Source organism: Staurois parvus, unplaced genomic scaffold, assembly GCF_062004578.1.
Source record: "Staurois parvus isolate SC_StPar_1 unplaced genomic scaffold, SC_StPar_1.0 ptg000466l, whole genome shotgun sequence".
Classification (NCBI taxonomy): Eukaryota; Metazoa; Chordata; class Amphibia; order Anura; family Ranidae; genus Staurois; species Staurois parvus.
The window spans coordinates 1,070,630-1,098,341 of NW_028318262.1; the positions used below are offsets into that span (position 1 = coordinate 1,070,630).

At 40.8% G+C, this 27,712-nt stretch overlaps 1 protein-coding gene across 1 annotated transcript in view; it reads right to left on the bottom strand.

Moving 5' to 3' along the window:
- MRPS27 (mitochondrial ribosomal protein S27) overlaps positions 1 to 27,712 on the bottom strand; it is a 118,422-nt gene that overhangs the window by 77,968 nt on the left and 12,742 nt on the right. The window contains exons 3-4 of the mRNA XM_089689019.1: positions 20,498 to 20,568; positions 20,161 to 20,219 (exon numbers count right to left, since the gene is read on the bottom strand). Coding sequence (XP_089545145.1) covers positions 20,161 to 20,219; positions 20,498 to 20,568 — 130 coding nt within the window. The remainder of the gene's footprint in view (positions 1 to 20,160; positions 20,220 to 20,497; positions 20,569 to 27,712) is intronic.

The window sequence follows — 27,712 nt, forward strand, 5'->3', positions numbered from 1 at the left end:
CAAATACCACAAAAAGAAAGCTCTTTTTTGTGGAAAAAATAAAGGATGTAAATTTCATTTGGGTGCAGCTTTGCATGACTGCGCAATTGTCAGTTAAAGTAACAAAGCGCCATAATGCAAAAAATGGCCTGGTCAGGAAGGAGGTAAATCCTCTGGAGTGCAAGTGGTTAAATCATGTTAAACGTCTGTATGACACTTGCATGGATAAATACAGACAATGCCGTATTCAAAATCACACTGCCTCTTTAGTATTATGAGAGGAGAAAAAAAAAAAAAAAAGACACTGCTGTCGAGGAATCTAATAACATCACTGATCTTCAAAACATGACTGTAAGTAAAAAAGGAAACAAGTCTAGCTAGCAATAAAGACTTGCAATACATTGGCAAGTGCCAACGCATTTTTTTTAATCTCGTTTTTCCCAAGGTACATTACAGGAGCGCTGTGTGAATAAAAATACTGTACCAATGACAAGCGGACGGCAGCACCGGTGATAGGCTGGGAACAATGAAGAGACTGGTGGGGTGAGCGGTTGCTATAGTAACTCTGTACTGAGAATTTCTCCTTCCACAGTCCCAGAGCAGGGCGAATAAACTCTAATTTACAACCTACACATGCATTAATTATATTACTAGCTCACAAGTCCTTGTTCTTTGCAAGCACCCACTGCTCTCTGGAAAAAAAAAAGTTACACGTCTGCAAATTAAAGGATTAAAAAAAAAAAAAGACAGGCTGATGAAATAAAGTGGTGCAAAAACAGTTAACCTAGAGAAAGCCAATGTCAGTTTCTATAAGTGAGATCAGCTGAAGTAGATGTAACATCTCATATAATTTGACCAAAGTTGAATAATGCCCTTACTTTAGGTATAGGCCATCTGTGTACCTCTTGAAGCTTAGCTGAAAAACTCCCAGAGATGGCATCCCCCTGGACTAAGGCTTCATGTACACGGGACACTTCTGAACGATGAAAACGGACCGCTGGAATACGTAGGTTAAAAAATGTCTGTTTAGCTGCGTTTGCATAACGTGTTTATGCGCATTTATGTGTGTTGGCATTTAGAAGTGTTTTTTTAAAGATAAGCACAGGAGAACCTCCCAAATGCCCAGAATGCACTGAAAAGTGGCAAATTATTAACTATTTCAGACTGTTTCAGAGAAATACAGAGAGTAGAAGCAGAGTCAGCAGTATGTGTTGAGATTAGCTTAGGTGTGAGTTGTTCATTAACATTTCTTTTGTTTACAAGGGTGGGAAAGGTGTCTGGTGGAGGAAGTCAATAAGGCCACCTGGCAGGGGGTCTTCATGAGGAATTTGAGGTGGGAATGGTCATTAACATATCTTTTGTTTCCAAGGGTGGAGAGGTCTGAGGTTTGAATTGGTCATTACAATGTGTGACAAGCTTGGTAGGAACATCCTGTTTTCAGTGTTTTGTCCATCTGAGCACCTTGAGAACACTTTGTATGCATTTTTCATGATGAAAAAAGGCTCTGGACAGCATCGGGAACTGGAAGAGTTAAAAAAAAATTTCAAACGCTTATAAATGCGATTTGCCGCATTTACAAGCGTTTTGCGTTTGAAACGCTGATAAAATTGACTGCAGAACACAAGTTTTCTGCATTCAAGAAACAACTGTAAACTCAAATGCCTGTAAACGACTGTAAACGAAGATGTGCGCATGGACAGATAGGAAAAATTAGGGTGAGTTCGGGGGCTGCTGAAATTAAACGCTGAACAGCTCCAAAACGTGGGTTTATCAGCTGCAGTGTACATGAGCCCTAATTCATTGCAAGGACATTGCTAAGACACTCCCAGCTGTTACTGCTCACCCCAACCATCACAGGAATGAGCACTTTCTCTCAACCAAACCTCCCCCCCCCCCGCACAGTAGCTTTGAGCTCAGCAATACTGAGACAGATATGAAATTTTCACATGTTGAGGTTTGACAGCTGTGGTGGAGGGGATGAGCAATAACAGTAGGGAGTGCCTTAGCAATGTTGTAGCAACAAGCCAGGACAGGGGGATGCCATCACTAGCAGTTCTTCAGCCAGACTTTGAGAGGTATGTAGATTGCCTGCACCTATTGCCAGAGTATTATTCAACTTTAAAACAAAAAACGATTTTATTGAATTTCAGACGTGTACAAAGGCAAGGTGCCCAGGTCCTCACAAGGGTAGGGTACACATCAAAAATTCTTGTACACAGAAAGCTACAAACGATTAAAAAAAGAAATCCGAAATACAACTGAGATCTGGTGTGAGAAAACTGCACATGTTGCTTCTATCTACAGGTGCCCCTTACCTGCACAGGCAGTTTTTTTATAAAGGTGAATTAACCATTTAGGGCTCATGTACACTGCAGCTGATAAACTCACAGTTAGGAGCTTTTTTGCGTTTTTTTTCAGCAGCCCCTGAACTCTCCCTAATGTTTTTCCTATGTGTCCATGTACACTATGTCGTTTACAGTTGTTTACAGGTAGTTGAGTTTACAGTCGTTTTTTTGAACACACCAAACTTGCGTTCAGGAGTAGATTTTATCAGTGTTTCAAACGCCAAACGATTGTAAACGCAGCTAATCGTGTTTATAAACATTTGCGGTTGGAACTTTTTTTTAACTCTTCTATTTCCAGATGCTGTCCAGAGCCTTTTTTCATCATGAAAAATGCATGCAAAGCGTTTAAGGTGCTCATGGAACACAGCTCACTTTGGAGAGGTGGGGACAGCTCCCCATATCCCTATTATGTGTAAGTCACCCTGTGCCTCTTAGGGGTACAGGGTGATCTGTCCTAATATTGGGGTGGGGGGTTGTTGATTGTTTAATGCCATGTGGCTGCATCCCATTGTTCTATTGTGTGTCTTGCTTGGGAGTAAACTATTATGGGATGTATGTGTTTGTATATTGGCTTGGTGGGGGGTGTTTCCAGCAACCCTCCCCTGATGGGACTGTCTGTTGGTGTGTCTCTTGTTACTAAAGGAAGATTGCCTTGACCTGTGTCATTATGCAGGGAGGGGGGGGTGTTCCCTTGAGTGTATATATCTTGTATCTGTGTTCAAATAAAGGAGTCTATTTCCTGGATTACTTCAAGACTGGTGTTGTCTAGTCTTATATGGTCAGCGGTGGTGTCTGTGGTCGGTGGTCGAACGGGGAAGCGGTATTATAACGGAAGTATCCAAGCGCAGACTGGGTCAGTTTTGTTACACTGCTGCAATAATTTCTGCACAGAAATGAGCTGGAATACATCCAAACACCACAAAAAAAAGACAGCTAATCAACAAATACTGCTCTCTTTATTTCTCTCAAAATGCCTGAAATAGCTATTTTTTTTTACTGTTTTTCAGTGCATTCTGGGCATTTTGGAAGGTCTCCTAAGGTTATCTTCAAAAACGCTTCTAAACACAAACACTCAAATGCGGTATGCAAACGCGGCTAAACAGACGGTTTTTAACCTACGTTTTCCAGCAGTCAGTTTTCATCGTTCAGAAGTGTCCCGTGTACATGGAGACGTAAAGTGGTTGAAAAGGTGTTTTTTTTTTATTAAGATAAAAAAAGTTCATACTTAGCTGCTCTGTGCAACAATATTGCAAAAATAAGAAAAGATTAGAAAAGGGCAGCAGACCGACATGGGGAAGGATGAGACAACGGTCAAGAGACAACTTAAGCAGGGGCCTCAAAGCAGGTCCATGGATCACACACTCATTCATAGATTAGAAGCATTATATTTAATCAGACTGTAGGAGCTTCCATAGGTTTAATCTCTCGAAGACTGGAGCTTGAGCATGGAAGACCTTGGTGCCCGTTACCAGTGAGAAGCAAGCAGACATCTCACAGCTGCTCACACATGTAATGTCAGACTTTTAGCATCCTTAGGCACATTAGGTGGTAGCAAACCAAGAAATAATGAAGTCAAATCAAGCTCATGCATTTTACCTTTTGACATCAACTATAAGACCAATAATAAATAATGCTCATGATTTTAAATATTCTTGTCAGTAGAGATATATGGGAAATGCCCTAACTTCTGATCGACATGTCGGCAAAAATCAATCAGCTACAAGAGTGCTCACCAGTGCCTTGCAGTTCATTGAGGACTACAAGCCGTCTGCCGCAGAACTCTGAATGCATGACGTGGTCTTGTGAATCCCGTGAAGCCACGCTGTTTTTTTTAAATGACAGTAGGTGCAAGGAGAGGATCCCCTGCCCACTGTTGCAGGGAATGGGGGGATTGGGGTGAGGGGGAGGATGCTGAACATTTTACATGTTATACTCCAAGTATGGGTGTAACATGTTCAAAAAGGTGAATTTACCCTTTAAAAAGCATTTAAGACATAGGGTCAACTAGCCAAGAAAGAGGTCATCAGCAGTGACCTTGTATTTCTCTCCTGACAAGCCTATTAACTCAAAATAGGTTCCAACTCAGCTTGAATTTTCACTTCAATTATAAAAAATGCAAAATAAAGTGTGCAGGAACACCTAAAATCTCAAGGTGGACCTGAACAGAGCTAGAAACAATGGTTGGAGGTTTCAGCACAAAATATTTAAGAAGCTAGTGGGTGACTTAGTCTGCTAGACTCCTCTTATAATAGAAATATCCCTTTGGGTGAACCGCCCACTGACATTTTCTAAAACCCAATAATCTGGCACAAAGACATTCCTTCCTCTCATCCTGAAATGCTGAGAAATAGTGATCCAGTATTGCATTATAACAGTGTGAATGAACAATCACTTTAACGGGCTAATGTCCAAATCTGAAGACGGGTATCTTATGAAATAAATGTTTTAGGGCTGGCAAACAATATTACTCAAAGTTTTTCAACTGAAACCGATCATTCAAGACGACACTAAAAAGACTAAATTGGTCCAATTCAAATGGATTTAGCAAAAAATTACCAATCAAGCCTGTTTAATGAAAATGATAATTTATTAATCTCATCCAAAATGTAGTACCACCAGCCTCTGATGAAAGACTAGCTTTGATAAAAGATTCATATTTTTCAAATAATTGTGCCATTACATATTTGGTTAGCTTCTGAAAATGATGAGAGAAAGGAACCGAAGCATAATGAAGATTAGCTCCAACTTTAGGATAAAGGTTTGGGGCTTCAGTATAGGTTGCACCATAATGCTTGGTAGTATGAAGCTTGGCAGCTTGTTTGCCTCTATCAGCTTGATTATGATGAATGGTCTTATTGATTAGTAGTAAAGCAAAAGAAGAGGTGAGTCCAAGTGCTGACCTCCTAGGTGCAGTGGAGATTTGCATAATAATGCAACCCAGGTTTTAGATTTCTGAAGATTCTCTAGCAACAGCTAGTGTCGGTTTTAGATGAAAATGGCTGTTTAGGAGGACTGACGAGAGTATAGAAACACTTTAAATTCTCCTACCTTATTTTTCATGAATATGAGTGACTGACTTTGGCCTCTAACCTTAAACTAACACAAGGCTGAAGAATGATAAAACCGTGGATATTGCTTATTGCGAGTTACAAACAAAGCTATATTATGGCATGTAATCCATCTAAAATATTAAGTAGTGCCAAATGGAAACCAGCAGTCTCCTAAGTTATTCAGCCTTTTGATCCCTGCTTGACATAAATAAATTAAAGATGAAATAACTGATGAAAGAGTGTGGGTTTTCTATCTTTGATTTCATTATAAGAATCAAAATAAATTCAGGGAAATTGAATAAAGCAGTAATGTCACTTTTCTGGTGATATGACATCCGCCTAATTCATAAAAATCTTGTGCCTGTCTTGGTACAGGTAGACACGTGCCAGATTCGTTCTTACCACTGCTATGATTAGAATTTGTCACTATGACTGCGACAGATTCTAAAAGAATTTCCCCCAGTTCGCAGATAAGCCTATAACCCTGGGCTTCTCATAGTTCCTTGAGCTATGGACAATTGCTGCTTCTCAGATAAATAACCATCGATATTTTTAGCTATCTGTAAAGGAGGCAATTCTTCCCAATGACCATGAATGTAAGGAGCATTCTTCCCAATGACCTTGAATGTAAGGAGCATTCTTCCCAATGACCATCACACTAATGTGTCATATGTTTTAGTTATAGTAAGTTTTAGCAGGAGTTCCCAGAGACCGGAAAGTTATTTCAAGGGTTCCTCCGTGTTGGAAAGTTTGAGAAAGACTGCTGTAACCCAACAACTCAAATTCACAGTTCTGCACCTGTTGGGTGGGCAGAGCCTAACGGAAACCTCTTAGGCAAGCTCCCCGTTAGGTCCACCTTGCCTATGATTGACAGGACATACAGTTGTGTTCAAAATAATAGCAGTGTGTTGAAAAAAGTGAATAAAGCTCAAAATCCTTCTAATAGCTTTTATTTCCATACACAAAAATGCATTGGGAACACTACACATTCTATTCCAAATCAAAACATGAAGAAAAATATATCAAATTTGTGTTGCTCCTCTAAAAAAATTGAAGAAAAGTGAATATTAGACTGTTCAATAAAATATCAGTGTTTGTATTCTTCTTTACAAACTCAAACATTCACTATATAAACTGAAAAATGTTTGAAGATTTTGCTTTCCTTTGAATCACTTGAATTAATATTTAGTTGTATAAGCACTGTTTCTGAGAACTGATGTACATCTGTGTTACATGGAGTCAACCAACTTCTGGCACCTGTGAACAGGTATTCCAGCCCAGGATGATTGGACTACATTCCACAGTTCTTCTCTATTTCTTGGTTTTGCCTCAGAAACTGCATTTTTGATGTCACCCCACACGTTTTCTATTGGATTAAGATCCGGGGATTGGGCTGGCTACTCCATAACGTCAATCTTGTTGGTCTGGAACCAAGATGTTGCACGTTTACTGGTGTGCTTGGGGTCGTTGTCTTGTTGGAACACCCATTTCAAGGGCATTTCCTCTTCAGCATAAGGCAGCGTGACCTTTTCAAGTATTCTGATGTATTCAAACTGATCCATGATCCCTGGCATGCGATAAATAGGCCCAACACCGTAGTATGAGAAACATCCCCATAACATGATAGTTGCGCAACCATGCTTCACTGTCTTCACAGTGTACTGTGGCTTGAATTCAGTGTTTGGGGGTCGTCTGACAAACTGTCTCCGGCCACTAGACCCAAAAAGAACAATCTTACTTTCATCAGTCCACAAAATGTTGCACCATTTCTCTTTAGGCCAGTCAATGTGCTCTTTGGTAAATTGTAACCTCTTCAGCGCGTCTTTTTTTCAACAGTGGGACTTTGCGGGGGCTTCTTGCAGATAGCTTGGCTTCACATAGGCGTCTTCTAATTGTAACAGTACTCACAGGTAACTTTAGACCTTCTTTGATCTTCCTGGAGCTGATTGTTGGCTGAGTCCTTGCCATTTTGGCTATTCTTCTATCCATTCGAATGGTAGTTTTTCGCTTTCTTCCACATCTTTCAGGTTTTGGTTGCCATTTTAAAGCATTTGCAATCATTTTAGCTGAACAGCCTATCATTTTCTGCACTTCTTTATATGTTTTCCCCTCTCCAATCAATTTTTTAATCAAGGTACGCTGTTCTTCTGAACAATGTCTGGAACGACCCATTTTCCTCAGAATTTCAGAGAGAAATGCACTGTAACCAGCATGTACAACATTTGCTGCCTTCCTTCCTTAAATAAGGGCAATAATTGCCACCTGTTTTTCAAAGAATGAATGACCTCACTAATAGAACTCCACACTGCTATTATTTTGAACATGCCCCTTTCAATTAGTGATTCAATTACACAGAATCAGCAGCATGCATGTCATGGCTGTTGGGTCTGTTGGATTTCTATTACTCTACTACACCTGCTAGTAAATTATTTGCCATGTAGAAATATTATTTCTACCAAAAACAGTGATTGATCAGGTTAGTGATGTCGGACTGCTATTATTTTGAACACAACTGTAGCAGTGGGTGGATTCCAAAGTCACTACTAAATTGCAGCTATGGATCTGCCCACTTTCATTCTCTGTCAATCAAAAGTAAAGCAGACATGATCGGGAACTAAATGGGGAAAGAACAAAAAGAGGGCGCACAGGCCTAGTGCATTACCATAAAAAATGTTTAATAAAAAATAAAGTAGGTGTTGTACTCACAAACGACAATATAGTCAAGGCACATCATAGAAGAACAGCTGGATCAACACCGCGCTGAGTAACAGTCCACAATAGGGAGTTTAGACATCCAAAAGGCTGACGCGTTTCGAGGACTTGCCTCTTCCTCAGAGCCAACTGACCAAATGTCTGCTCCCTCTTTTATATGCTCACTACTAGTTAAACCAAAGGTCACATGGGCCGTCCTGGACACTCCCCTGTGCAGGTGGAGGAGTCACAGGGGCAATCGACATAATGTAAGTAAACACGAAAGGTCTATAAAAAATACATACACATATATATATATATACACGCACAAATAAAACCATTGAAACTAGTGACAATCATAAAATCATATGAACCATAAGAAGTGTGCACAGTGGAAAATAAGTTTCAATGGTTTTATTTGTGCGTGTATATATATATATATGTGTATGTATTTTTTATAGACCTTTCGTGTTTACTTACATTATGTCGATTGCCCCTGTGACTCCTCCACCTGCACAGGGGAGTGTCCAGGACGGCCCATGTGACCTTTGGTTTAACTAGTAGTGAGCATATAAAAGAGGGAGCAGACATTTGGTCAGTTGGCTCTGAGGAAGAGGCAAGTCCTCGAAACGCGTCAGCCTTTTGGATGTCTAAACTCCCTATTGTGGACTGTTACTCAGCGCGGTGTTGATCCAGCTGTTCTTCTATGATGTGCCTTGACTATATTGTCGTTTGTGAGTACAACACCTACTTTATTTTTTATTAAACATTTTTTATGGTAATGCACTAGGCCTGTGCGCCCTCTTTTTGTTCTTTCCCCATTCAGTATATTTGGATTCCCCCGGTCCATTTGAGGGCAGCAAGGTGTGCATGTTCCAGGACATTCTTAATGTGGTTGTAGCATCGAGTCCATCCCCAAGCGCAGGAGCATTTGTGTTTGCTGGTTCTTTATGATCGGGAACTAGTCTCTATTCCCTCATCAGGCTCTCCACCTTTAGATTAAAACTTCTCGACCCTGTGCCAGTCAATGTGACAGCGCATCCACAGATTCATGTACCTGTCACTTTCTGTGCTTCGCCCCAACAGAATTCTAAAGTGTGTCTAGAACACCCTTCATGAATTCCCCAGAGTGTTTTCTGTTTTAACAACACAGATGTATAAATCTGCCTGCTGAGTCTTTCAAACTCCTTCCCAGTGCTAAATGTTATATTAAAGCAAGGGACATGTATTCAAATTTTTTTCCAGTGCCTGAATAGGAGTCATTGGAAACACCAGTGTGAAATTCTGCCAAGTGACAGGGTTTACAATTGATGCAGCTTTCAAGTGCTTGATGAAGCAAACACAAATCTTGCCAAGAGACAGAGTGAAATACACAGCTATAAATCTGCTGTTTTTAAAACTGTCACATACCATTGTGGTGTCACAAATTAGCTATGGATGGAGTATGTTCATTTCCAAACATCTATGCATTTATATGTTAAAGAACTCCAGTAAAGGCTCTTGCATTCTAACAGCTTCATAAAGCTTGTTCTTTGCTGTATTTCTACAAATTCTGACCACTCAGAGAAAAAAGTACTATATATTCAGAATCAGTGTGTGTAACAGCTATGTTTTTCCAAAGGAAATTCATAATTATTATGTGATCATTTGCTCCGCCACTGAGCGTGTAATTTGTGAGGAAAGAGCTCTGATCCCATTAATCCTTGTGTATAGGAGAAGAGGTTGCAACAAATACATACATGCCCACTTGTTGCTGAATGGGTGGTGATCCTCTTTGGGTAACCCGTGTGTGATAGTTATTTATAGGGTTTGTTCACCTTTACCAAATAACTGCCTACTCAGGTAAGGGGCACCTGTAGATAAAATCAAACTGTACAGCTTTGACCAAAGCAAAACCATGCCCTTGCTATAGGTGTAGGCTGGGCCTTTTTTTCTCAAAGAATAGGTGCAGGTACTCCCCCACTCTGAGTCACCCCTTGTCTCTGCCCCCTACCCACCTCTGAGCATCGTCTCTTTTTCTTGGTTCAACCCCCTACCCACCTCCCAGTACCGACCCTTTTGCAGTTACAAAACCAAGTATCTTTTTTTGCCATGCTAAGTAATTTGTGTGGAATTTGTAAATGATAGCAAGAAAGGCTGTTAAACAGACCCCTCCAGCAACAGTAGACCGCCCCCCCAGCAACAATAAATCTTCCCAGATACAATAGATCAACCCCATCAACAATAGACCCCCATCAACATCAACAGATCTCTCAGCAGCCAGCAACAAAAGACCCCTCCCTCAACAGGAGATTCTTCGAAGCAATAAATGAACCCCCTCAGCAACATAAAAAACCCCCACAATAACAACAGACCCACTCACAAAAATAGATCTCCAGGAGCCAGCAACAACAGACCCTCCAGCAGCACTTGCCATTACATACTTTCAGCGCTGGAGGTGCCAGAACTGCGTTCCCCATGTGTTCCTACTAAAAAAAAAAGCCCTGGGTGTATGCCATTTACATACCTCCAAAAGCCTAGCTAAAAAACTCCCAGAGATCGCATCATCCCATCCTGCCTTGTTGATAGGACATGGCTAAGACACTTCCAGATGATTCAAAACTACTCACATGTGCTCTCTCTCTCTTTCCTGTCCCAGTAGCTCTGAGCTCAGTAATGCTGTGATGGAGGAAACTGTGGACTACACACGTGCAGGAGCTACAGTGACTGCTTTTGTGATGGTGTGGGTGAGCAGTAATGGCAGGGAGTGTCTTAGCAACATCCTAGCAACAAGGCAGGACAGGATGATTCCATTTCAGGAGGTGTACATGGCCTACACCTATAGCAATGGTGTTTATCCATCTTTAGTTAAAGCTGCACAGTTTGTTTTTACCTACAGGCACCCTTTCATAGGCATTTTTTGGTAAAAGTGAACTAAACCTTTAGGGTAAGTAATAAGGCATTTATTTAAAACAGCAATCAGATAGCGATAAGTTGGGCAGTATGATTGGGTGGAGGTTTAATTTACCCTGGAGCGGGGCTTTAAAAGTGTATGTAGAGCCAAAGCTATTTTTCTTAGTTGTGGAATAAAGCAAGGGAGGGTTAGAACCCTGGTTGGGTTTTATTGATATGTGGGTTCTCTTAAAAAAAACAAAAATGCACATTTAATTCCTGGCCGCTGACAAACTTTTAGCAGACATGAAGCAAAGATAGCTCTCCAACAGCAACAGAGACAGAAATAAAAACGCTTCTCCTTAGTAGAGTAATGGAGAAGAAAGGCTTGAACCCCTGTTAATCTGTATCCCTGTTGCAACTTTTTTCAAGTGGTTGTAAAGGTTCTTTTTAAAAAAAATAAACTTGTAATACATACCTGCTCTCTCCAAAGGTTTTCAACAGAGCAGCCCCAATTCTCCTCTTCTGGGGTCCTCCGTGGGTGCTCCTGGCCCTATCTTCCCTTCCAAGTACCTTCAAGCCGCTTGCTATGAGGGCACTCGTGCGGACTCCTTCTCGAGCCATGCTGTGTGTGTCCATAGACACACAGGTTGTTATTGACAGCAGCAGGAGCCAATGGATCCTGCTGCTGCTTCCATGGCCAGTGAGGAGAGAGAGAGCGGAGAGAGCTGCTGGTCTTGGGCACAGCACTGAATCATGATCGGGCTCAGGTACGTATTTAGGGGGGCTGCAGAACATGAAAAGTTTTATATGTTAATGCGGAGAATGCATTAAGGTAACAAAGCTTTTACCTTTACAACAACTTTAATATCCTGTCTGGTCTCTCTATAGTAGTGAAAACCTGACTATTAATCCTTCCTAATTCTATCCTTAATTAAATGAGATTTATTTTCATTGCTGTATGCACTTGTTTGCATTAGGAGCATACGGAATGCTTCTGTTTGTTTCTTAGAATTATTCTTTTTTTTTTTCAAAATGTGGCAGCTTAGTCACTTTGATCACAGCGGAATGAACGTAAAAACTCTGAAAAAAAATGAGATAGGACAGTATAGGCTTAAATGGGTCACAGAGTCATTCCCAGGCAATCAGGGCTGTAAGGAGAGAATAGGCAAACTACTGTAACAAGTTTTCAGTTAAAGAAATGTTTTTATCTAAATATATTAATAAAGCTGCTGTTCTGTTACAGCGAGGGCTCCAAGAATCGCCTTCCATTCTTTTGTTCCAGTCCATTGTGTCGCACAGTTTCCATGCCGGTAAATGTGTTTTGTGCCCGACCACTGTGATCCTCTAGCAGAACGCTTTGTCTCCTCCTGGCTTGCACGCAACACCTCCATTATTCTCTTTTTATGGAATTAGCTTTCCTGTATTTCTTTCCTCTTCTGGACATTAGCATTCAGCAGAGCATGACATGGCGTAATTGGTGCAAAATGTCCATCCCTAATAGCCTTAACACCACTTTTCAGAGAACGGACAAATTGCATTCAAATAAAAAGGTTTTTTTTGTGCATTCTGAACACTCTCCCACCCATCCTTGTCAATAGAAGACGCTAATTAGGCTGCTGAATTGCCAAATAACAGGAATCAAGAGTAGGGTTAGGCCTCATTTCTAAATGCTGCTTGCCATTTGGGGATCAGCTGAAAAGATGACTAATAACATGGGCTATGGCCCATTTTAGAAGCTCATGGTTACTTACAAAGGCCAAAGAAAAACTTTGCAGAAACACTTTCAGCTTTTCAGCCTATACAACACTTTAATAACTGCTGCACTCGAGTTGTTACGTTCTATTCCATTTTCCCGTTGAACACCCTTCCAGGCTGAACTCTCGCTAAAAAATACCTAGATAAATATAAACAGCTCATTTAAAGATAAAAGACCAAAACCAAATGCTGCAATAATTACCTTCAATCTAAAGAATTCTCCTACAGTACTTTCTTTCTGCCAATAGAGGTCCTCAGTCTGCTGGCCACAACATTCAACTTACTTCCTCGGAGCCCAAGTGATCCTGGACCCACCCCCAGTCTGAGACCCCACCCCATTATGACATTATTGACCCCCTATCTAGAACAGCATAAGGGGGCGGGGTAACCTGATAACATCACTGAGTGGCCCCACCCATCGTTTATTGTTCGGGTTAGCAGCCATTGTGATTGATGTTGGATCTACTTCAGGGATAGTTATTTTTGGTTTTTGAATAAAGGACTTTTCAAATACTGGCTCTGTGTTTTTATTTACTTTTAACACTTTTTTGGTGAATGACCAGGGGTACAGTGTACCCCATATTTATTCACATATTGGGGGGGATCTGGGGGTCCCCTTGTAAAAAAGAGCTTCCAGATTCCGTAAGCCCCAGTTCCGCAGACCCCCACAACCACCCCCCAGGGTTGCGGAGAAGAGGCCATTTTCTCCATCAACAGGGGAACAAGGTGCTTTTGGGGGGGGGGGGAGCCCCCCTGCCCTAAAGCACCCCCCCCCCATGCTGAGGGCATGTGGCCTGGTATGGTTTAGAGGAGGGGTGCTCGCTCTGTTTTTAAATTGCTGGCAATACTTTTATTTACATTCTGCTGTCAGCAGATGAATCATAGTTGTTAGAAATGTGGCTCCTTAACAACCATGACAGTTAGGACACATCACTTCATAAAATAGCACATGCGGTATTTTAGTAGTGTTTTTTTAGTGAATTGAAAAAACGTTTTTGAAAAATGTCAAACGGTATTTTGCTGCATTTCTTAAAACAGTAGATACCGCTTCGTGAATGGAGCCCAGTATGTCTAACGGTGCCAAAGGAAGGAATAATTCTTACCCAATTTATGCTCCAGTAAGCTCTCTCCATCTGTGGGACAGGCTCTCTGCACCCTCTTTTCAAAGCCGCACATGGTCGCACATTTGCCCCTCCACATATAATAGCAGAGTGACTGCCCACAGGCCAGAGTTTTTCAGAGAAAAGGACAGCAGGGAGCCTGCTGCAATGGGGAACAGAGCAAGCAATACAGCATTTTTATCTAACCGTAAAGTAAGAGCATTTGAGCTTACACTGATGGGTGGGGGGCAGGTATTTTTTTTGGTCGAGCCCGCAGTTCAGATAACACTGTATTAATGATTACATTGCCGCATTTTTGTGTCTTTTATATCTGTAGAAAAAATGGCTCCACATATAGAGAACACCTTATACCTGTGCAGTGCATTCTTTGCACCACCTTAGTGGGTTTGATGGGATTCATTAAGAGTAATGTCCTGTCTCCCTATATATGGAACACAAGGAGGTAAAGTTCTGCAATAAAGGTGGCTTAAATAAGGGGTTGTCAACTTACAAGGTAATGAAGGCCTCAAATGTGGCCCCTGATCTCCTAAGGACCACATATATTTATTATATGTATACATTATGCAATGATTGCGATGACTTTCATAGACTGAAGACTTATTAGAGGAATTGGTCAGAGACTGTTCTATAGGATTTGTTGAAGACTGAAGTAATGCTGTATGAGACATTCAGAAACTACAGACATGTTACATGAAACTGCCAGAGATTATTGTTATTAAAGGCCAATCAAAGCTCCTACTACAGGGGCCACACTTCAAACAGCAAAGGGCTGCATGTGGCCCTCAAGCCACAGGTTGTGCACCAGGGTCTTAAATTCATGTAATGTAGATACAATTCCTGAAAGGGATGTTTTTTGCAGTAATACTAGAGCAATAAATGAAAACCATAAAGAAAATCAGCAACAACTTTCCTACACAATGAAAGAGGCACAACAGAGCCCTCTGCTGGACTACTGAAAACATGCAATGTACAGAAAATTATTTCAGATGGTGAAGCTGACATGAAGATTTATGGGATAGACTCAGACTGAGATATGAGATGACTAATGCCCTGCCTCTTAACACATGAACAGCTTCAGAAGCTGAGCTGCCAGTCTCATCTCCTGGCAATCCAAGAACAGCTGGCAATATATACATTTTATAAAGTCTGTCTACCTTAATCTGGTAATCTGATATTATAGTTCTAGATAGAAGCTGGGTGAAGGATTCATTTTGGGGATTCTTCTAATGATATGTCTGCAAACTAATTCTCACATAGGCTCCCGACACCGGAAGTGACACAGATCCGTAACCCGGAAGTGACGTGACAGCGTTCTGTCCGGCATATCTGGAGGTGGTGACAGCACCATGCAGCATCTGAGTCACTAAATTATATGTTTTAAAGGCTTATTGAAGTTTTAATTGCTGTAAGTGCAATATTTGGCTTATTAAAGTTGTTTACCTTGGGTAATACACGATTGGAGCAAATTTTTTCTCTTTCTATGATCCTGGCAACCATTCATGTTAAGGGTGATTCTTGGGAGGAACCTCTTGGTCTCAACAATTGGATAGAGGGGGTGTATGACGGGCACAGCACGTGGTTCAACGTATTAATATATATATTTTTTTTTTTCACTTGAAATCACGGTTAAAGAGGACTCACATTGTGGAAATTATTTTAGGACTTTAATTTTTTATTTTTTATCACGGGACTTATTATTTGTTATATATATTTTAGTGAACATCACTATAATTTTGTAGTCGCATATATGTTTTTTATTTTTTAATTTTGTGCACATTATGTTAATATTACAGGAATGTCAAGAAGACAGAAAATGACACACATGATTGTTAAATAGAGTTTAATGTGCCGCATATGTGATGCTGTGATGCGCTGCTATTGATCACTACAATTAAAGGTGATAATATTTAATGCATGGTAATCTAACCCTGCACAGTCCAGCACAAATCTCCCCCCCCCCCCCCATGCAGAGGATGGGGGGGGGTAATTTGTGCTAGCAGGGGGATTTTCCATGCAAACTACATTTTAAAGGGGTTTTAACAGTGCACGAATACATGTGAAATTACACGTTTTCCTGCACCGCACAGAAATGCGCTGCCTTTTGCAGATGCATGGGGGGTGTCATTAATCCTTAATTTGTGCCCACTAAAACACATGACACCACAGTACCATGCATTTTGGTGGGGCACAATTTAAATCATGGCAGCACCTTTCTTGTGTGTTTAACAAGCATAGAGCAGTCTATTAAAAAATGCAACACGTGGGAACACGCAAAGTAGCGATCGCACTCAGACGTACCGTACCCCCTTGTATGAACAAGCCCTCAGACTGGTGTGCCCCAGGATTGTGCACAATTTTAAAGGGTGCCTTAACTGAAAAAAGGTTGAACACTGGTCTAGAAAACCAAATGCTAATCTAAAGTGCTCAGAAGTGGTAAAAGAGAAATCACAGAAAGCTTAATTTCCATTTAAGGCAAGTTTGGTGCATTAGTATACACTGTAAATGCTTATAGTACTGATAAAGGTTAAAGCGGAGTACCAGTTGAAAAAAAAAAAAAAAAAAGTCAGCAGCTACAAAAACTGTAGATGCTGACTTTTAAAATACAGACATTTACCTGTCCCTCGGTCCAGCGGTGTCCTCATTGGCCGTCTTCTCTCCCCGGCCCTGGCATCCTTAATGTGGGCACCCGGCTGTGAAAGGTTGTGGGGGACAAACATTAAAGCGGAACTTCCCCTTTTGGGTGAAGCTCCACTTTAATAACAAATTCAGATAAACTTGGATATGACAGGCGAGTCATACAAAGAAGAGTCAGGGTTTAGCCTGTGAAATTCTTGCATCCTTGCTGCAGTGCTTCTGCTAGACCTGTGATTTTATTCACGTGTGTTACTGGCTTCTGTATTCACCTATGGCTGTCGCCTGCTCTACTGTGGATTTATATCCCTTTCCCTTCTATCAATTCCTGGCCTGCCTCCCAGTCTGCTCCCCTATAGAAGCCCATGTTGGCTGAGCAACTTTCTAGTTTCTCTGAGCTCCTGCTTTGCTGTGTATTACTTATTTTCTGTGTCTGACTTCCCATGTACCAACCCCAGATTCGTCTATTGTTCTGGCTTGCCTGCCGCCAGACTTAGTCTCGGCCATTTCCCAGACCATCTTCTGTCTCCTGCCATCTGTACTGTATACACCAGTAGTCTCTGCATCATCAGCTGGGTGTACCTAGGGGGCTGCAACCTTGTTCCAGTCTGCTGCAAGACCATTCCCACCATCAGGGGCCTTGGTGAAGAAGCAGGCTGGGGCTTAAACTCACAGCTCTGGGGAATCTCGAGTTGGCTTTCTACAAGGGCTTACTACCACAAAAACCTGACGAAGTGGAATTTTACTAAACCCTAGAATCCGCTGTTGTGCAAGTTCTAGAGGCATCTCAACAATAGGAAGAGTTAATTGGGAAGACCTTATACACTCTGTTTTGCTGACATCTCAGGACTGCCAGGACGTTTTAGCTATTCTGGAACTGGCGCTAATGTTCTCCAATCATTGTGATGGATGGCTGTCAGGCCTGAAATGCTTCTGTTATCTAGAATTTCCATACATATTACATATATTAACAATATAACCCTATTAAAGGATAAATGTTACCTTTAAAGGAACAGAACTGTGATTTACATTCCTTTACGAACCAACAGCTATTTTATTTGCACAATAAAAACTTAAAATGCATCTCTATCTACGCTTACTTGATATACAAAATGCTTTACAAATATAATTAGCATCATCCTTTTGAATCCATTTAATTTCTTACAATTTTCACCATACGCTACCCTTGTAGCGATCTTTTTCAATGAAGATTTAAAGAAGCAACAGCAATATAAAGCCTAATCATGCTTTTTAATCTGCTCTCAAGTACCCCCTTCTGAATCAAAGTCAGTATTTGCATATTACAACATGCAATTTTGGGGGGAGGGGAGGGTGGAGTGACAAGTAGGAATGACTGAGGTTATGTGCTATATATTGATTTTGCTGCTTCACAATATTTATTGATCATAAAAGTTGACTTTGGGATATAAACCTATTCATTCTTACTGCGTGATCACATATCACTAAATTAAAAATACTTACAAAGCCATCTACAACTTGGCCCCCAGCCACATCACTAACCTAGTCTCAAAAAAATACCAACCTATTCGTTCTATCCGTTCCTCCAAAGACCTCCTGCTCTTTACCTCTCTTGTCACCTCCTCCCATGCTAACCTCCAGGTTTGGAAGCTCTTATGAGCAGGACCCTCTGACTCCTACTGTATTAAACTGTATTGCAATTATACTGTCTGTCCTTGTGTTGTAAAGCGCTACGTAAAATGTTGGTGTTATATAAATCCTGTATAATAATAATATTGCATTATCAGATTTTACAATTTTACAGTATATACCCCAATAAAAATCTGTGTTTAGATTACCATGCACCAGCATTGTGACTTACATTCTTCTTGCATAAACTAGAAAAAGGAAAAAGCAATCTGATACGATCACAAAAAAATCAACAAGTTGCCACGATTGCTTTATAGGAATGGTTTAGTTGCCAAACAAATGTGTACATCTGATCAGTCAAACCTTTGATCCAAACAACCCTGCCAGACAGAATTCACTGCGTGGTCACTGACTTTCCAGAAGACTACACTGCAGTCTGGCCCAGGACCTGTCCTAGCCTGGGGTTGGTCAATAAGTTAGCAGGAGCACACTGATGAGAGCTTCTCTCTGCTCTTTCCACCTGTAAGCATGTTTACACTGTTAGACTAACAGAACTGTACAGAGTATTAGAGCCTTGATTTGATCGGAGTGCTGCCTCTTTCATTTCCAGTGTAAAGATTGATCTGTGGGGATTACAAGGGTTTAGTACCAAGCATGGGGTCCTGATTATCAGTATGTTGATAGCAGTAGTGTACTATGCCATTATCATGGTACCAAAAAAATGTATCCTCTGCCCTCGAAATCAAATCTGTCTGCCTTGTCCCTTGGTATCTCCAACCAGCACTCTGGTCCCCATGGAGACCAGTTTCTGTCAAGACCTGGACATCTGCTATGCTCCAGTCATGGAGTTTCTGCACACCAGGTACCAGTCCCAAAACCCCAAAATGTAGCTGCAGTCCCCAGTCATCTGCAACATAGATGTATATCACGGAAATATTTTCTAACATACAACAAAATCAACCACTCTTGTTACAAACTAATAACTCTACTGCTTTGATCAGTGGACTCCTTCAGCCATTCTTAACCAGGGTTTCTCAAAAGTTTATTAGGTAATTTTTTACTAGGGATTTCTTGAGCTGTAGCAGATTGACCTCCATTTAATGGTGCCTGCTTAGTTCTGGGATAACCCCACTTGGCAGAGCCAGCAGCATGACAACAGTTACCTTTTCATCTGTCCATAAAGGTAGCATAATGACCACTATTGTAAGGGGACATTCTTTCCAATGACTGCAATTAAATTGGTTTTAGCTGGGGTTCCCCAACACCTGAAAATATTTCAATGGTTCCTTTAAAAAGGTACAAGATTGAGAAGGGCTCGCCTAGCTGAAAATGGAAAAATTTATGACTAGCAAAAAATGGTGTTTTAACAGAAAAAAATTTAATAGAATTGTTCTCTGGGTTTGTCGTTCTCCCCTCACCTGACATGAACACACTGTCCATAGCTCCCAAGTTGTTACGAAGGCCAGCCATAGATGGTTTGAATCTCAGCCAGTTCAGCATGGACTGGCCAAGATTTGTTCCACCTATGGGCAGGCTCATTGTAACCAAGTTGATCCATCGATTGACTTGGGTACAACCAGCATGTTGGATTTCTGCTTGCGATAAATGCCAGTGGCCACTAGCAACACTCACATTGTTCTCCCAGAAGGAATAGCTCCCCACGCTCCACTGCTGGGAGAACACAATCGCTCCGTTGTGGTGGTGGGGAGGGGGATATTCCCCAATCAACACTGACTGTTGATGGAGGAAATTGAGCGATTCTCTATCATCTATGGCCTGACACATTGCTACAAACATATATTTTGCTTGTACAGTCACCTGATGGTGAAATCTGCTGCTGCAATACAATAAAATACAGAAATTCTATATGGCAACTCTTTTTTACCAGGCTGAAGTCAGCCAAGTAGTATAAATAAGGGCAGGATAGCATTTCTGCAGTTGTCAAATGGTAAATCCAGGAAGTTGGGACCCCTCCAAATTATTACACAAACTGGGAAGGCCCAACTCCAACAGAAGCTTTTTCACTTTCTCTTGGCAATCTGCTATACAATAATCTGTTTCTATTTAATGTGTAAATTAACAGTACTAGATAACATCATTACTTACTTATACAAGTAGTACTCAGCCATATCAATCTCTTCCCTTGATTTGATGTTATCTATAAACTGTAAAAGAAAAAATATGAGTACCACAAAGTCACAAACTACTTTAATAAATGAATTTGATGAATCAAATTAATATACAGTATCAAACATAGCACAAATTTCAAATATTCATCAAAGGGAACGATTTAACATAGTAGCCATGTGAAAGATGACAACATTGCATTTTAGATTAGGGAAAACGTGTTTGATCACAAACGTAGAGAAAAGCTGGTGTTTGCACAGAAGATATGAGACTGTCTTTGAGACTGTCGGTTAGCCAATAAGCAATATTTACTCACCTGTGCAACTGTAAGGGAGCTAACTGGAAACTTCCTGCCAAAGCTCCTATCCATTTGTTTTGCCATATCAACTGTGAAGACAAAAATGCAATTCGTTGAAATGAGTTCAAATTAATTTCAAACTTTATATTTTAAGTTTCTGGAAAATATAAATATTTCCTAGGTGTAGGCACCAAAGCTATCTGGTGTTGTGTTTGTTAGTCAGATAAGACTTCTGTGTGGCAGGAAGAAAACAAAAAAGGGGCGCACTCTCCTCGTGCATTACCGTGAAAGAAAGAAATTTATAAAAAAATGACAAAAAGTATATACTCACAAACCAAGAGTCAAGAAAACAAACACGAAACAATGTGATAGTCCCAGCAAACGGTTGTCTTGCAACAGGGTAAACAAAAGCGTTTCAGGAGACGTACTCCCTTCTTCAGAGCCCTGAAGAAGGGAGTACGTCTCCCGAAACGTGTTAGAACCCTGTCGCAAGACCACCGTTTGCTGGGACTATCACATTGTTTCTGTGTTTCTTTACTTGACTTGTGCTTTGCACGAGGAGAGTGCATCCCTTTTTTTGCTTTCTTCCAGTAATATCAAGATTCCCCGATCTTTAGAGAGCAGCACCTCAGCGAGTGACTGTTACTGTGTTCCTGGGATGCTCACAGACTTGAGCGTTATTTTTTTTTCTTGACATCATCTGTGTGGCAGCCTGATCCTGGTTCACTATTTTACAATCAATTTCCAAATTCAGGATCAAAGGAGAAGAGAGGTATCTTTACTGGCTAATAAAAGGGAATATGTATTTTTGGTGCCAACTTGCAGGAAGGTGAAATGCTCTACAGTGCTGATTTCTGGGCCCAGCTCATCTCATCTTATCCAGGATACACATCATATATGTGCCCATCTCCCGTAGCATTATCTGCAGTGACAACACAAGAACATCCAGCCACTACACACTTTTAAGGAAAGTGTGAAATTCGGCATTTCTAGTAATACATTTTTAGAAAACCAGTTCTCTGTTTGCCTCATTATTGCTGTGTTAGGTAACCTGATATTTAGGTGCTGTACCAGTGCCTACACATGAGGATTAGCTCATTCAGCTGAGTCACATATTCACAGACTATGTTTTCCTAAGGTAAAATTAACACTATTTTTAGTCAACTAAAACAATTCAGATGACTAAAATACGACTAAAACTAAAATGGCATTTTCAGTCAAAAGAGTATGACTAAAACTTAATCAAAATTTGACATCAAAATTAACACTGGTTGCATATCACAAAAGCTATATCTGCATCTGTAGTGCATGTTCAAATCTTAAAGCGGCAGTAAACGTAATGAAAAAAATAAATGCTCCTGCAAGGTAAAGTCACAATGTGTGAGATTCTTACTCTAGGAGTATATAATGAGTTTGGAAATTCTAATAATAATGCATTACAATTTAACTAAACCCATTAGATTTTAGTTAAAAACAATTCAGATTACAAAAATCCAACTAAAACGAAAATGTCATTTTAGCCAAAAGACTCTAAGTGCCAGTTCACACTACATTTCAGTTCCTTTTTTCTACATCCAAAACGCATAGAAAGTAGGTTATATGGTTATCAATGTCATAGTTCACACCAGTGCGTGCCGTTCCAGTTGCGTTACGGTTGCAGGGTAAAAAAAAAAAAAAGTAGAACATGCTGCATTTTTTCTGCACAGAACTGTACTGGAACACACATCAAAAATGCACCAGAAGGCACTTCAACGCATGAAAAACACACTGGAATGCACATGTCCCTATTTAGATTGAAGAAAAAGATGGGAAAAAATTAACTGGAATGCATAAAAGAAAATGCACCGGAATGAGTCAAAAACACATATGCGAATCCGAAACACATCTGGACTGTGTTTCTATAGTGTGAACGGCCCTAAAACTAAATCAAAATCTGACATCAAAATGAACACTGGTGGTAGATAACCTGAGCTTTTTAAAGTATGCATGTTATTCTCAGCTCAAGAAGGATGGCATCTAAGCATGTTTGTAAAAAACATAAAAATCCATGCAAATAGTCAGGATTACAGAAGTACATAAGCATCAAAACAAGTCTCCTTCCCATTCTGGTCAATGGGCTTGCAAAAGCAGCTCAATGTAGCTTTAAAATTATTGTAAACCCTCACCTTGTAAAACAACCCATTCAGTTTAAAAAAGAAATGAAAAGCAAATAGATATAAAAAAACATTATGAATACAGTTTTTTCCCCTTATTTTTTAAAGTGATCACATTCCCTCTGCTCTCAGCTGCATAAGAGCCGGGGAAGGAAAAACAGCAGCACACTGGTCTTCCCAGTGAATGGCTGTGCAGGAAAGGGGGGGCATCAGGACATGTCTGATCATTAGAGGAGGGCAGGCTGAACTGACCACGCTGTGCTCTCATGCCTACTGTAGTCAGTTTTTAATAGGAAAGCAGAGGAACTGACAAAACACCAGGGATTTCACACAAAGAATAGAATACAAAGTGAACAGGATACTTTTTCATACCAGTAGATAGTACAGCAGGCACACATTAGGAATATGAAATTTAAGCAGGTCAGAAGCATTTCAAACACATTTTAAAGTGTAAAATCACCTTTTCAGAAGAAAAAGAAAAGATGATCGAACACCATATATCTCCCTGTAGCAATCGTGCACACCGAGATGGACACGGTCATCCATCTTGTTAAGAATCTTCCATTTTGTATCATCTCTCTCCCAAATCAGGCTTCCTCTTCCAATTTCCCCCCTCCCTCAGGAATGTGGTCTGTGTGTGTTTGCTGCGTTCAAAAGGCAACAGGCCCCAGTGGGAGAGCTCCAGGGCTGTAAATCCCACACTAGCTAGGTGCCCCTCTGTCTGCAAGACCCTTGCTGGAGAAGGGGTCATCAAGCCATAAACCAGCCCTCACTGAGCTTCAAAAGACATTCCAGGTGGTCATAAAAACAGACTTACATTTTAAAACCCAGTTTTCCATATAATTTTATATCTCCAAATAGGAAATAATTACGCAAACATGGAACACATATTCAGATGGCTCACTGTAAGACAAGTTTCCGGGTATATTACACCCCCTATCTGACATACACAGGAGAGCAGAAAATCATATCTCCTTAGCCATTCAAGCACATATTTTATATCTAACTGTTCAGCAGATGATTCTGGGTATTAATCTACTCGTGGATAGAATGTTATATGTACCTAGGAAAAGGGCCATAGTATAATTTGGGAAGGCTTTGGTCAAAGCCTGAGCTCCTCGCCTACACAACCCCCTCCCCAAATGAGGCGACTGGTTCTCTGAGTCAGGGAGACACCCTGTGGAGTTCCTAGAAAAGCTAAGCTAAGCTGAGTTGAGCTGAGTTGAAGAATTCTCCCTTTTTAACATTGGAACCAACTTTGGGAGAAAACGCCCTTTTGCTCACAAAACTTGAAAGCTGCTTAACCCAAGGCTTTTGGCAAGTACTTTATCTAAATTCCTTTATGTTATCTCTTTGCTGTGCTATTGCTTTCTTTATATTTATATATATATTGGCTACATCTTTTTCTGTAAATATTTTTATTGCACCCTTTTGATCTTTTAGTAACAAATCTTACTTTCTGAAAGTGTTGAACTGTTTCTAAAGCTCTTTAATGCAAACTCAGAACACCTGCCTCTGAAAAGCGCTACTGTGTGTGTTTTAAACTTCGGTATATCGCTGCCTGCGGTGACAGTGGTATACCATCGATTATTCAAACATCATAGTGTTATTGCTGATATTGCCGAGTTTCCTCTTTCTCTGTACAAAAAGGAGGTGGTGGCAGTGTGAAGGGTTAATTGCGTAATTAACTTGACCCAGTAACAATCGCTCCCAGGCTGCCGGCACACAGGTTGTGATCCATTAGCTGGAAAATCTGTGTGCAGGGTGCAGCTGGGCGTGGCATTGTTACGCAGGTGACAGCGCGGTTTTAGATTGGCTAGTCCTTCGGTCATGAGTTTGGTGAGAAGGACTGGGGTCTGACGCCGTGATCATCACACTCCCCACTCCTCCACTTCCTGCTGTACCTACCTCAGTGGGTGACAAGCTGTCGGTGCCCAGGCAGCTGTTGCAGCGGTCTGGAGATTTTAAATCCCTGCTCTTTTCCCCCTTCTCTCTGCAGCGCTTGCATCACTCTGATCTGTTTGGCAAGTGCTACAGAAACAGGAGGGAGAAGAGCAGGGATTTCAATTGCCAGGACCGCTGCACAGGCACTAACAACTCATCACCCAGGGAGGTAGGTACATCAGGGACCATGAGGGGGCTGGGAAAAGTGTGCAGTGTTAGTTCACCTTTTTTATTTTTTCTGCATTATTTTTGGTCAAAAGGTGAACTTATCCTTTAAACTAATTATTTTAAATGAAAAATGCAGGTTTCAAAATACTGAAAATGACTTTAAAGTTTATATGAGGTTTCAGTGATTGTGTTCACTTCTACTTTAGCTAATTTGCTATGTCCATGAAGACTGTACGTTCTGCCAAACTACCAAGGGTATTCTCTGGGGTAGCCCGCTTCCATTTACGTTCACCTTTTGACCAACATTTTAAAAAAAGGAACGTTTTTGCAGGTAAAAAAATGTGCATTTATTATTTTTGGTACAGGAGCCTGTAAGGCATTTAACCAGCAATCAGCAGATAGCTGCTGCCATGCAGGTCTCCTGCAGACCTGTCAGTATATCTGCTTGCTGTACCCCCAACAGGTCATGTTTTCAGGATTTCCCTCAGATGAAACAGCTGTGGTAATTACTAAGGCAGTGAAACTGATCAAATCACCTGTGCAAAATAATGGAAATCCTGAAAACATGACCTGTTGGGGGTCCATGAGGACTGGAGTTGAGAAACACTGCTGTACGAGATGTATGGGCAAGCAGATATACTGACAGGAAGATTCAATTAACTATCAAGGTGCTCCACAGCGCCATGGTAGCTCATTGAGAACTACAAGGTGACAGCCACTAAGGCTGCTGGGACTTTTAGTTCATTCATTTACAGAACAGTGTGAATGAATGATGCGGCAGTGCGGGTGCAGCCCCGCATGGCCGCGCCGTTTTTGAAAAGTGACAGCTAGTATTGGAAACTTCTCCCTGTACTTCTGTCAGAGGGAGGGGAGAAACTGAGCAGCAGCTGCAGCATGGGGAACATGTTACATGTTCCCCCCTAAAAATGGTTGGAACATGTAACCTGTTCCCAAAGGTGAAATTATCCTTTAGGGACTGTTCACACTACAAAAATGCACTCCGGATACGTTTTTGCTCACAGTTCACACCACATGCAGTTCCGGTGCAGTGTTGATGCAGTTTGCTATGTTGCAGCATTGTTCTTTGCAGAAAAAAATGCAGCACGTTCTACTTTTTTTGTCTACATCCGAAACTGACTGGAACGGACTGCACTGATGTGAACCAGGGCCATTGGAATACATGGAAAACACTGTGCATTTTTGATGTAGAAAAAAAAAAGCGCACTGAACTGAATCTAGTGTGAACTAGCCCTTAATCTCCAACACATTCTGAAGTGCTGCGAATTCTAAAAAAAAAATTTTTTCTTTTCCTAAGAATCTCACACACACCTGATATAAACCATGGGCTAGCAAGACAGACACAGTCTGGTGCGTCTCCTGTAGTGAGGATACATAGGAATGTGACAGATGGAAGAGGCCAGGAAGTGCATCTCTCTTCAATAACTCACAGCAATAAAGCCCATCTGTCAGTTCTTTAAAATAAAAGGTAATGAAGCCATAATTAGTTTAAAAGGCAATCCTGTTAGTCTGGGACCACTGTGATCACTGTAATCAGGATAAGATTTCTGAAATCCTTGTTCATGCTTGTACATTTTCCTGCAGGTTAAACATCCCCCTGTTATAGGAAGACTGCCCTGGTATAAGAATCCGAAACCAATGGAAGCAGTTCACAATGTGGTACAATGGTACCGCCTTGTCTATTACAAAAAAGAAAAGGGAAAAAGAAAACATTTACAGTATATACATCCTGCAGCTGGACTATATACAGTATATGCCACATAGTAATGAAAGGTAATTCACAAAACATACAGTATGTATCAAATATTATATTTTAATGCATCCCAGACATGAGAATTGCAAACAACTTTTTATTTTAACCTCCTTAGCGGTTATCCCGAGTGTAGCTCGGGGTAAAATTTCAATACCAACAGCGGTAACCCCGAGCTACACTTGGGCTTACCATGCGGCGTTGCTCAGGGGGTCCCTGCAGCACTTACCTTGTCCTTCGCTCCCGCGATGTGTCCCCTGCAGCGTCCCCGGCCATCTCCTCCGGCCGATGCCGGCATCCGGCTTCTGTGTTCCGGTCCCTGTGACATCGGGACGTACGGGTGCCGGAACCAGTGGGAAATTTGAAAGTTTTTAAAAATTTCATTTTTGCTGTCATTGCGGTTTCAATGCATTTCACATATATTTTGTCCCTACTGCTTTGTCCTGTGCCCTGCCTGCATTTTGAATGTTCTTTCTGCCTGGAAACTTAGAAAAGTCCATGGCATCCAAAAAGCGTCCCTTTAGGTCAAAAGCGGTTTTAGAACAGCGATAGTAAATCAGAACCACTTGCAGAATTGAGTGATAATGATTCGTGGGGAAATTCGTCATCAGACACTGAAAACGATTTTGCTACTTTGCTCAGCGATGTGCAAATTTGCCTCTGTATTTCAAATTTCAGTGTTTTTGGTTTGATTATATTATTGAATTAAATTTATTATTATTATATTATTATTTTTTATGATTATTTATTAAATTATAATTTATGATTTCGTGTTTCAAGTTTTATTATATCCGGAATGTTTACTAGACTCTTGTTCGTACAGATTTCAGTGAGTTATTCCTAAAAATTACAGCCTACAATAAAAAACTACATATTTCCATGCAAAAAAATGGTACTGCTTTCAGCACAAAAAATCAAAAAGAATCATTAGGAGGAGGTTAAAGAGCAACGAACCCCTCCTATCCTTTACAGCCAAGGAAGCTTTCATCTTTTGCTATGGTGCTGCATTTGTGATTAGCTATGACACCAGCCATTTGATAGCCTGACAGCCAGTTTGAGAGTTCCAGCAACTGTGGCAGTTATCATTTATGGTACGGCTTGAAAGTACGGTAACTGTTTTGGGAAACTGTTAATTCCAATTTGATTCTAAACTTTAGGTAAAGGCTAAAAGTTGTACCTGCAAAAGTATTTGTATTTCTG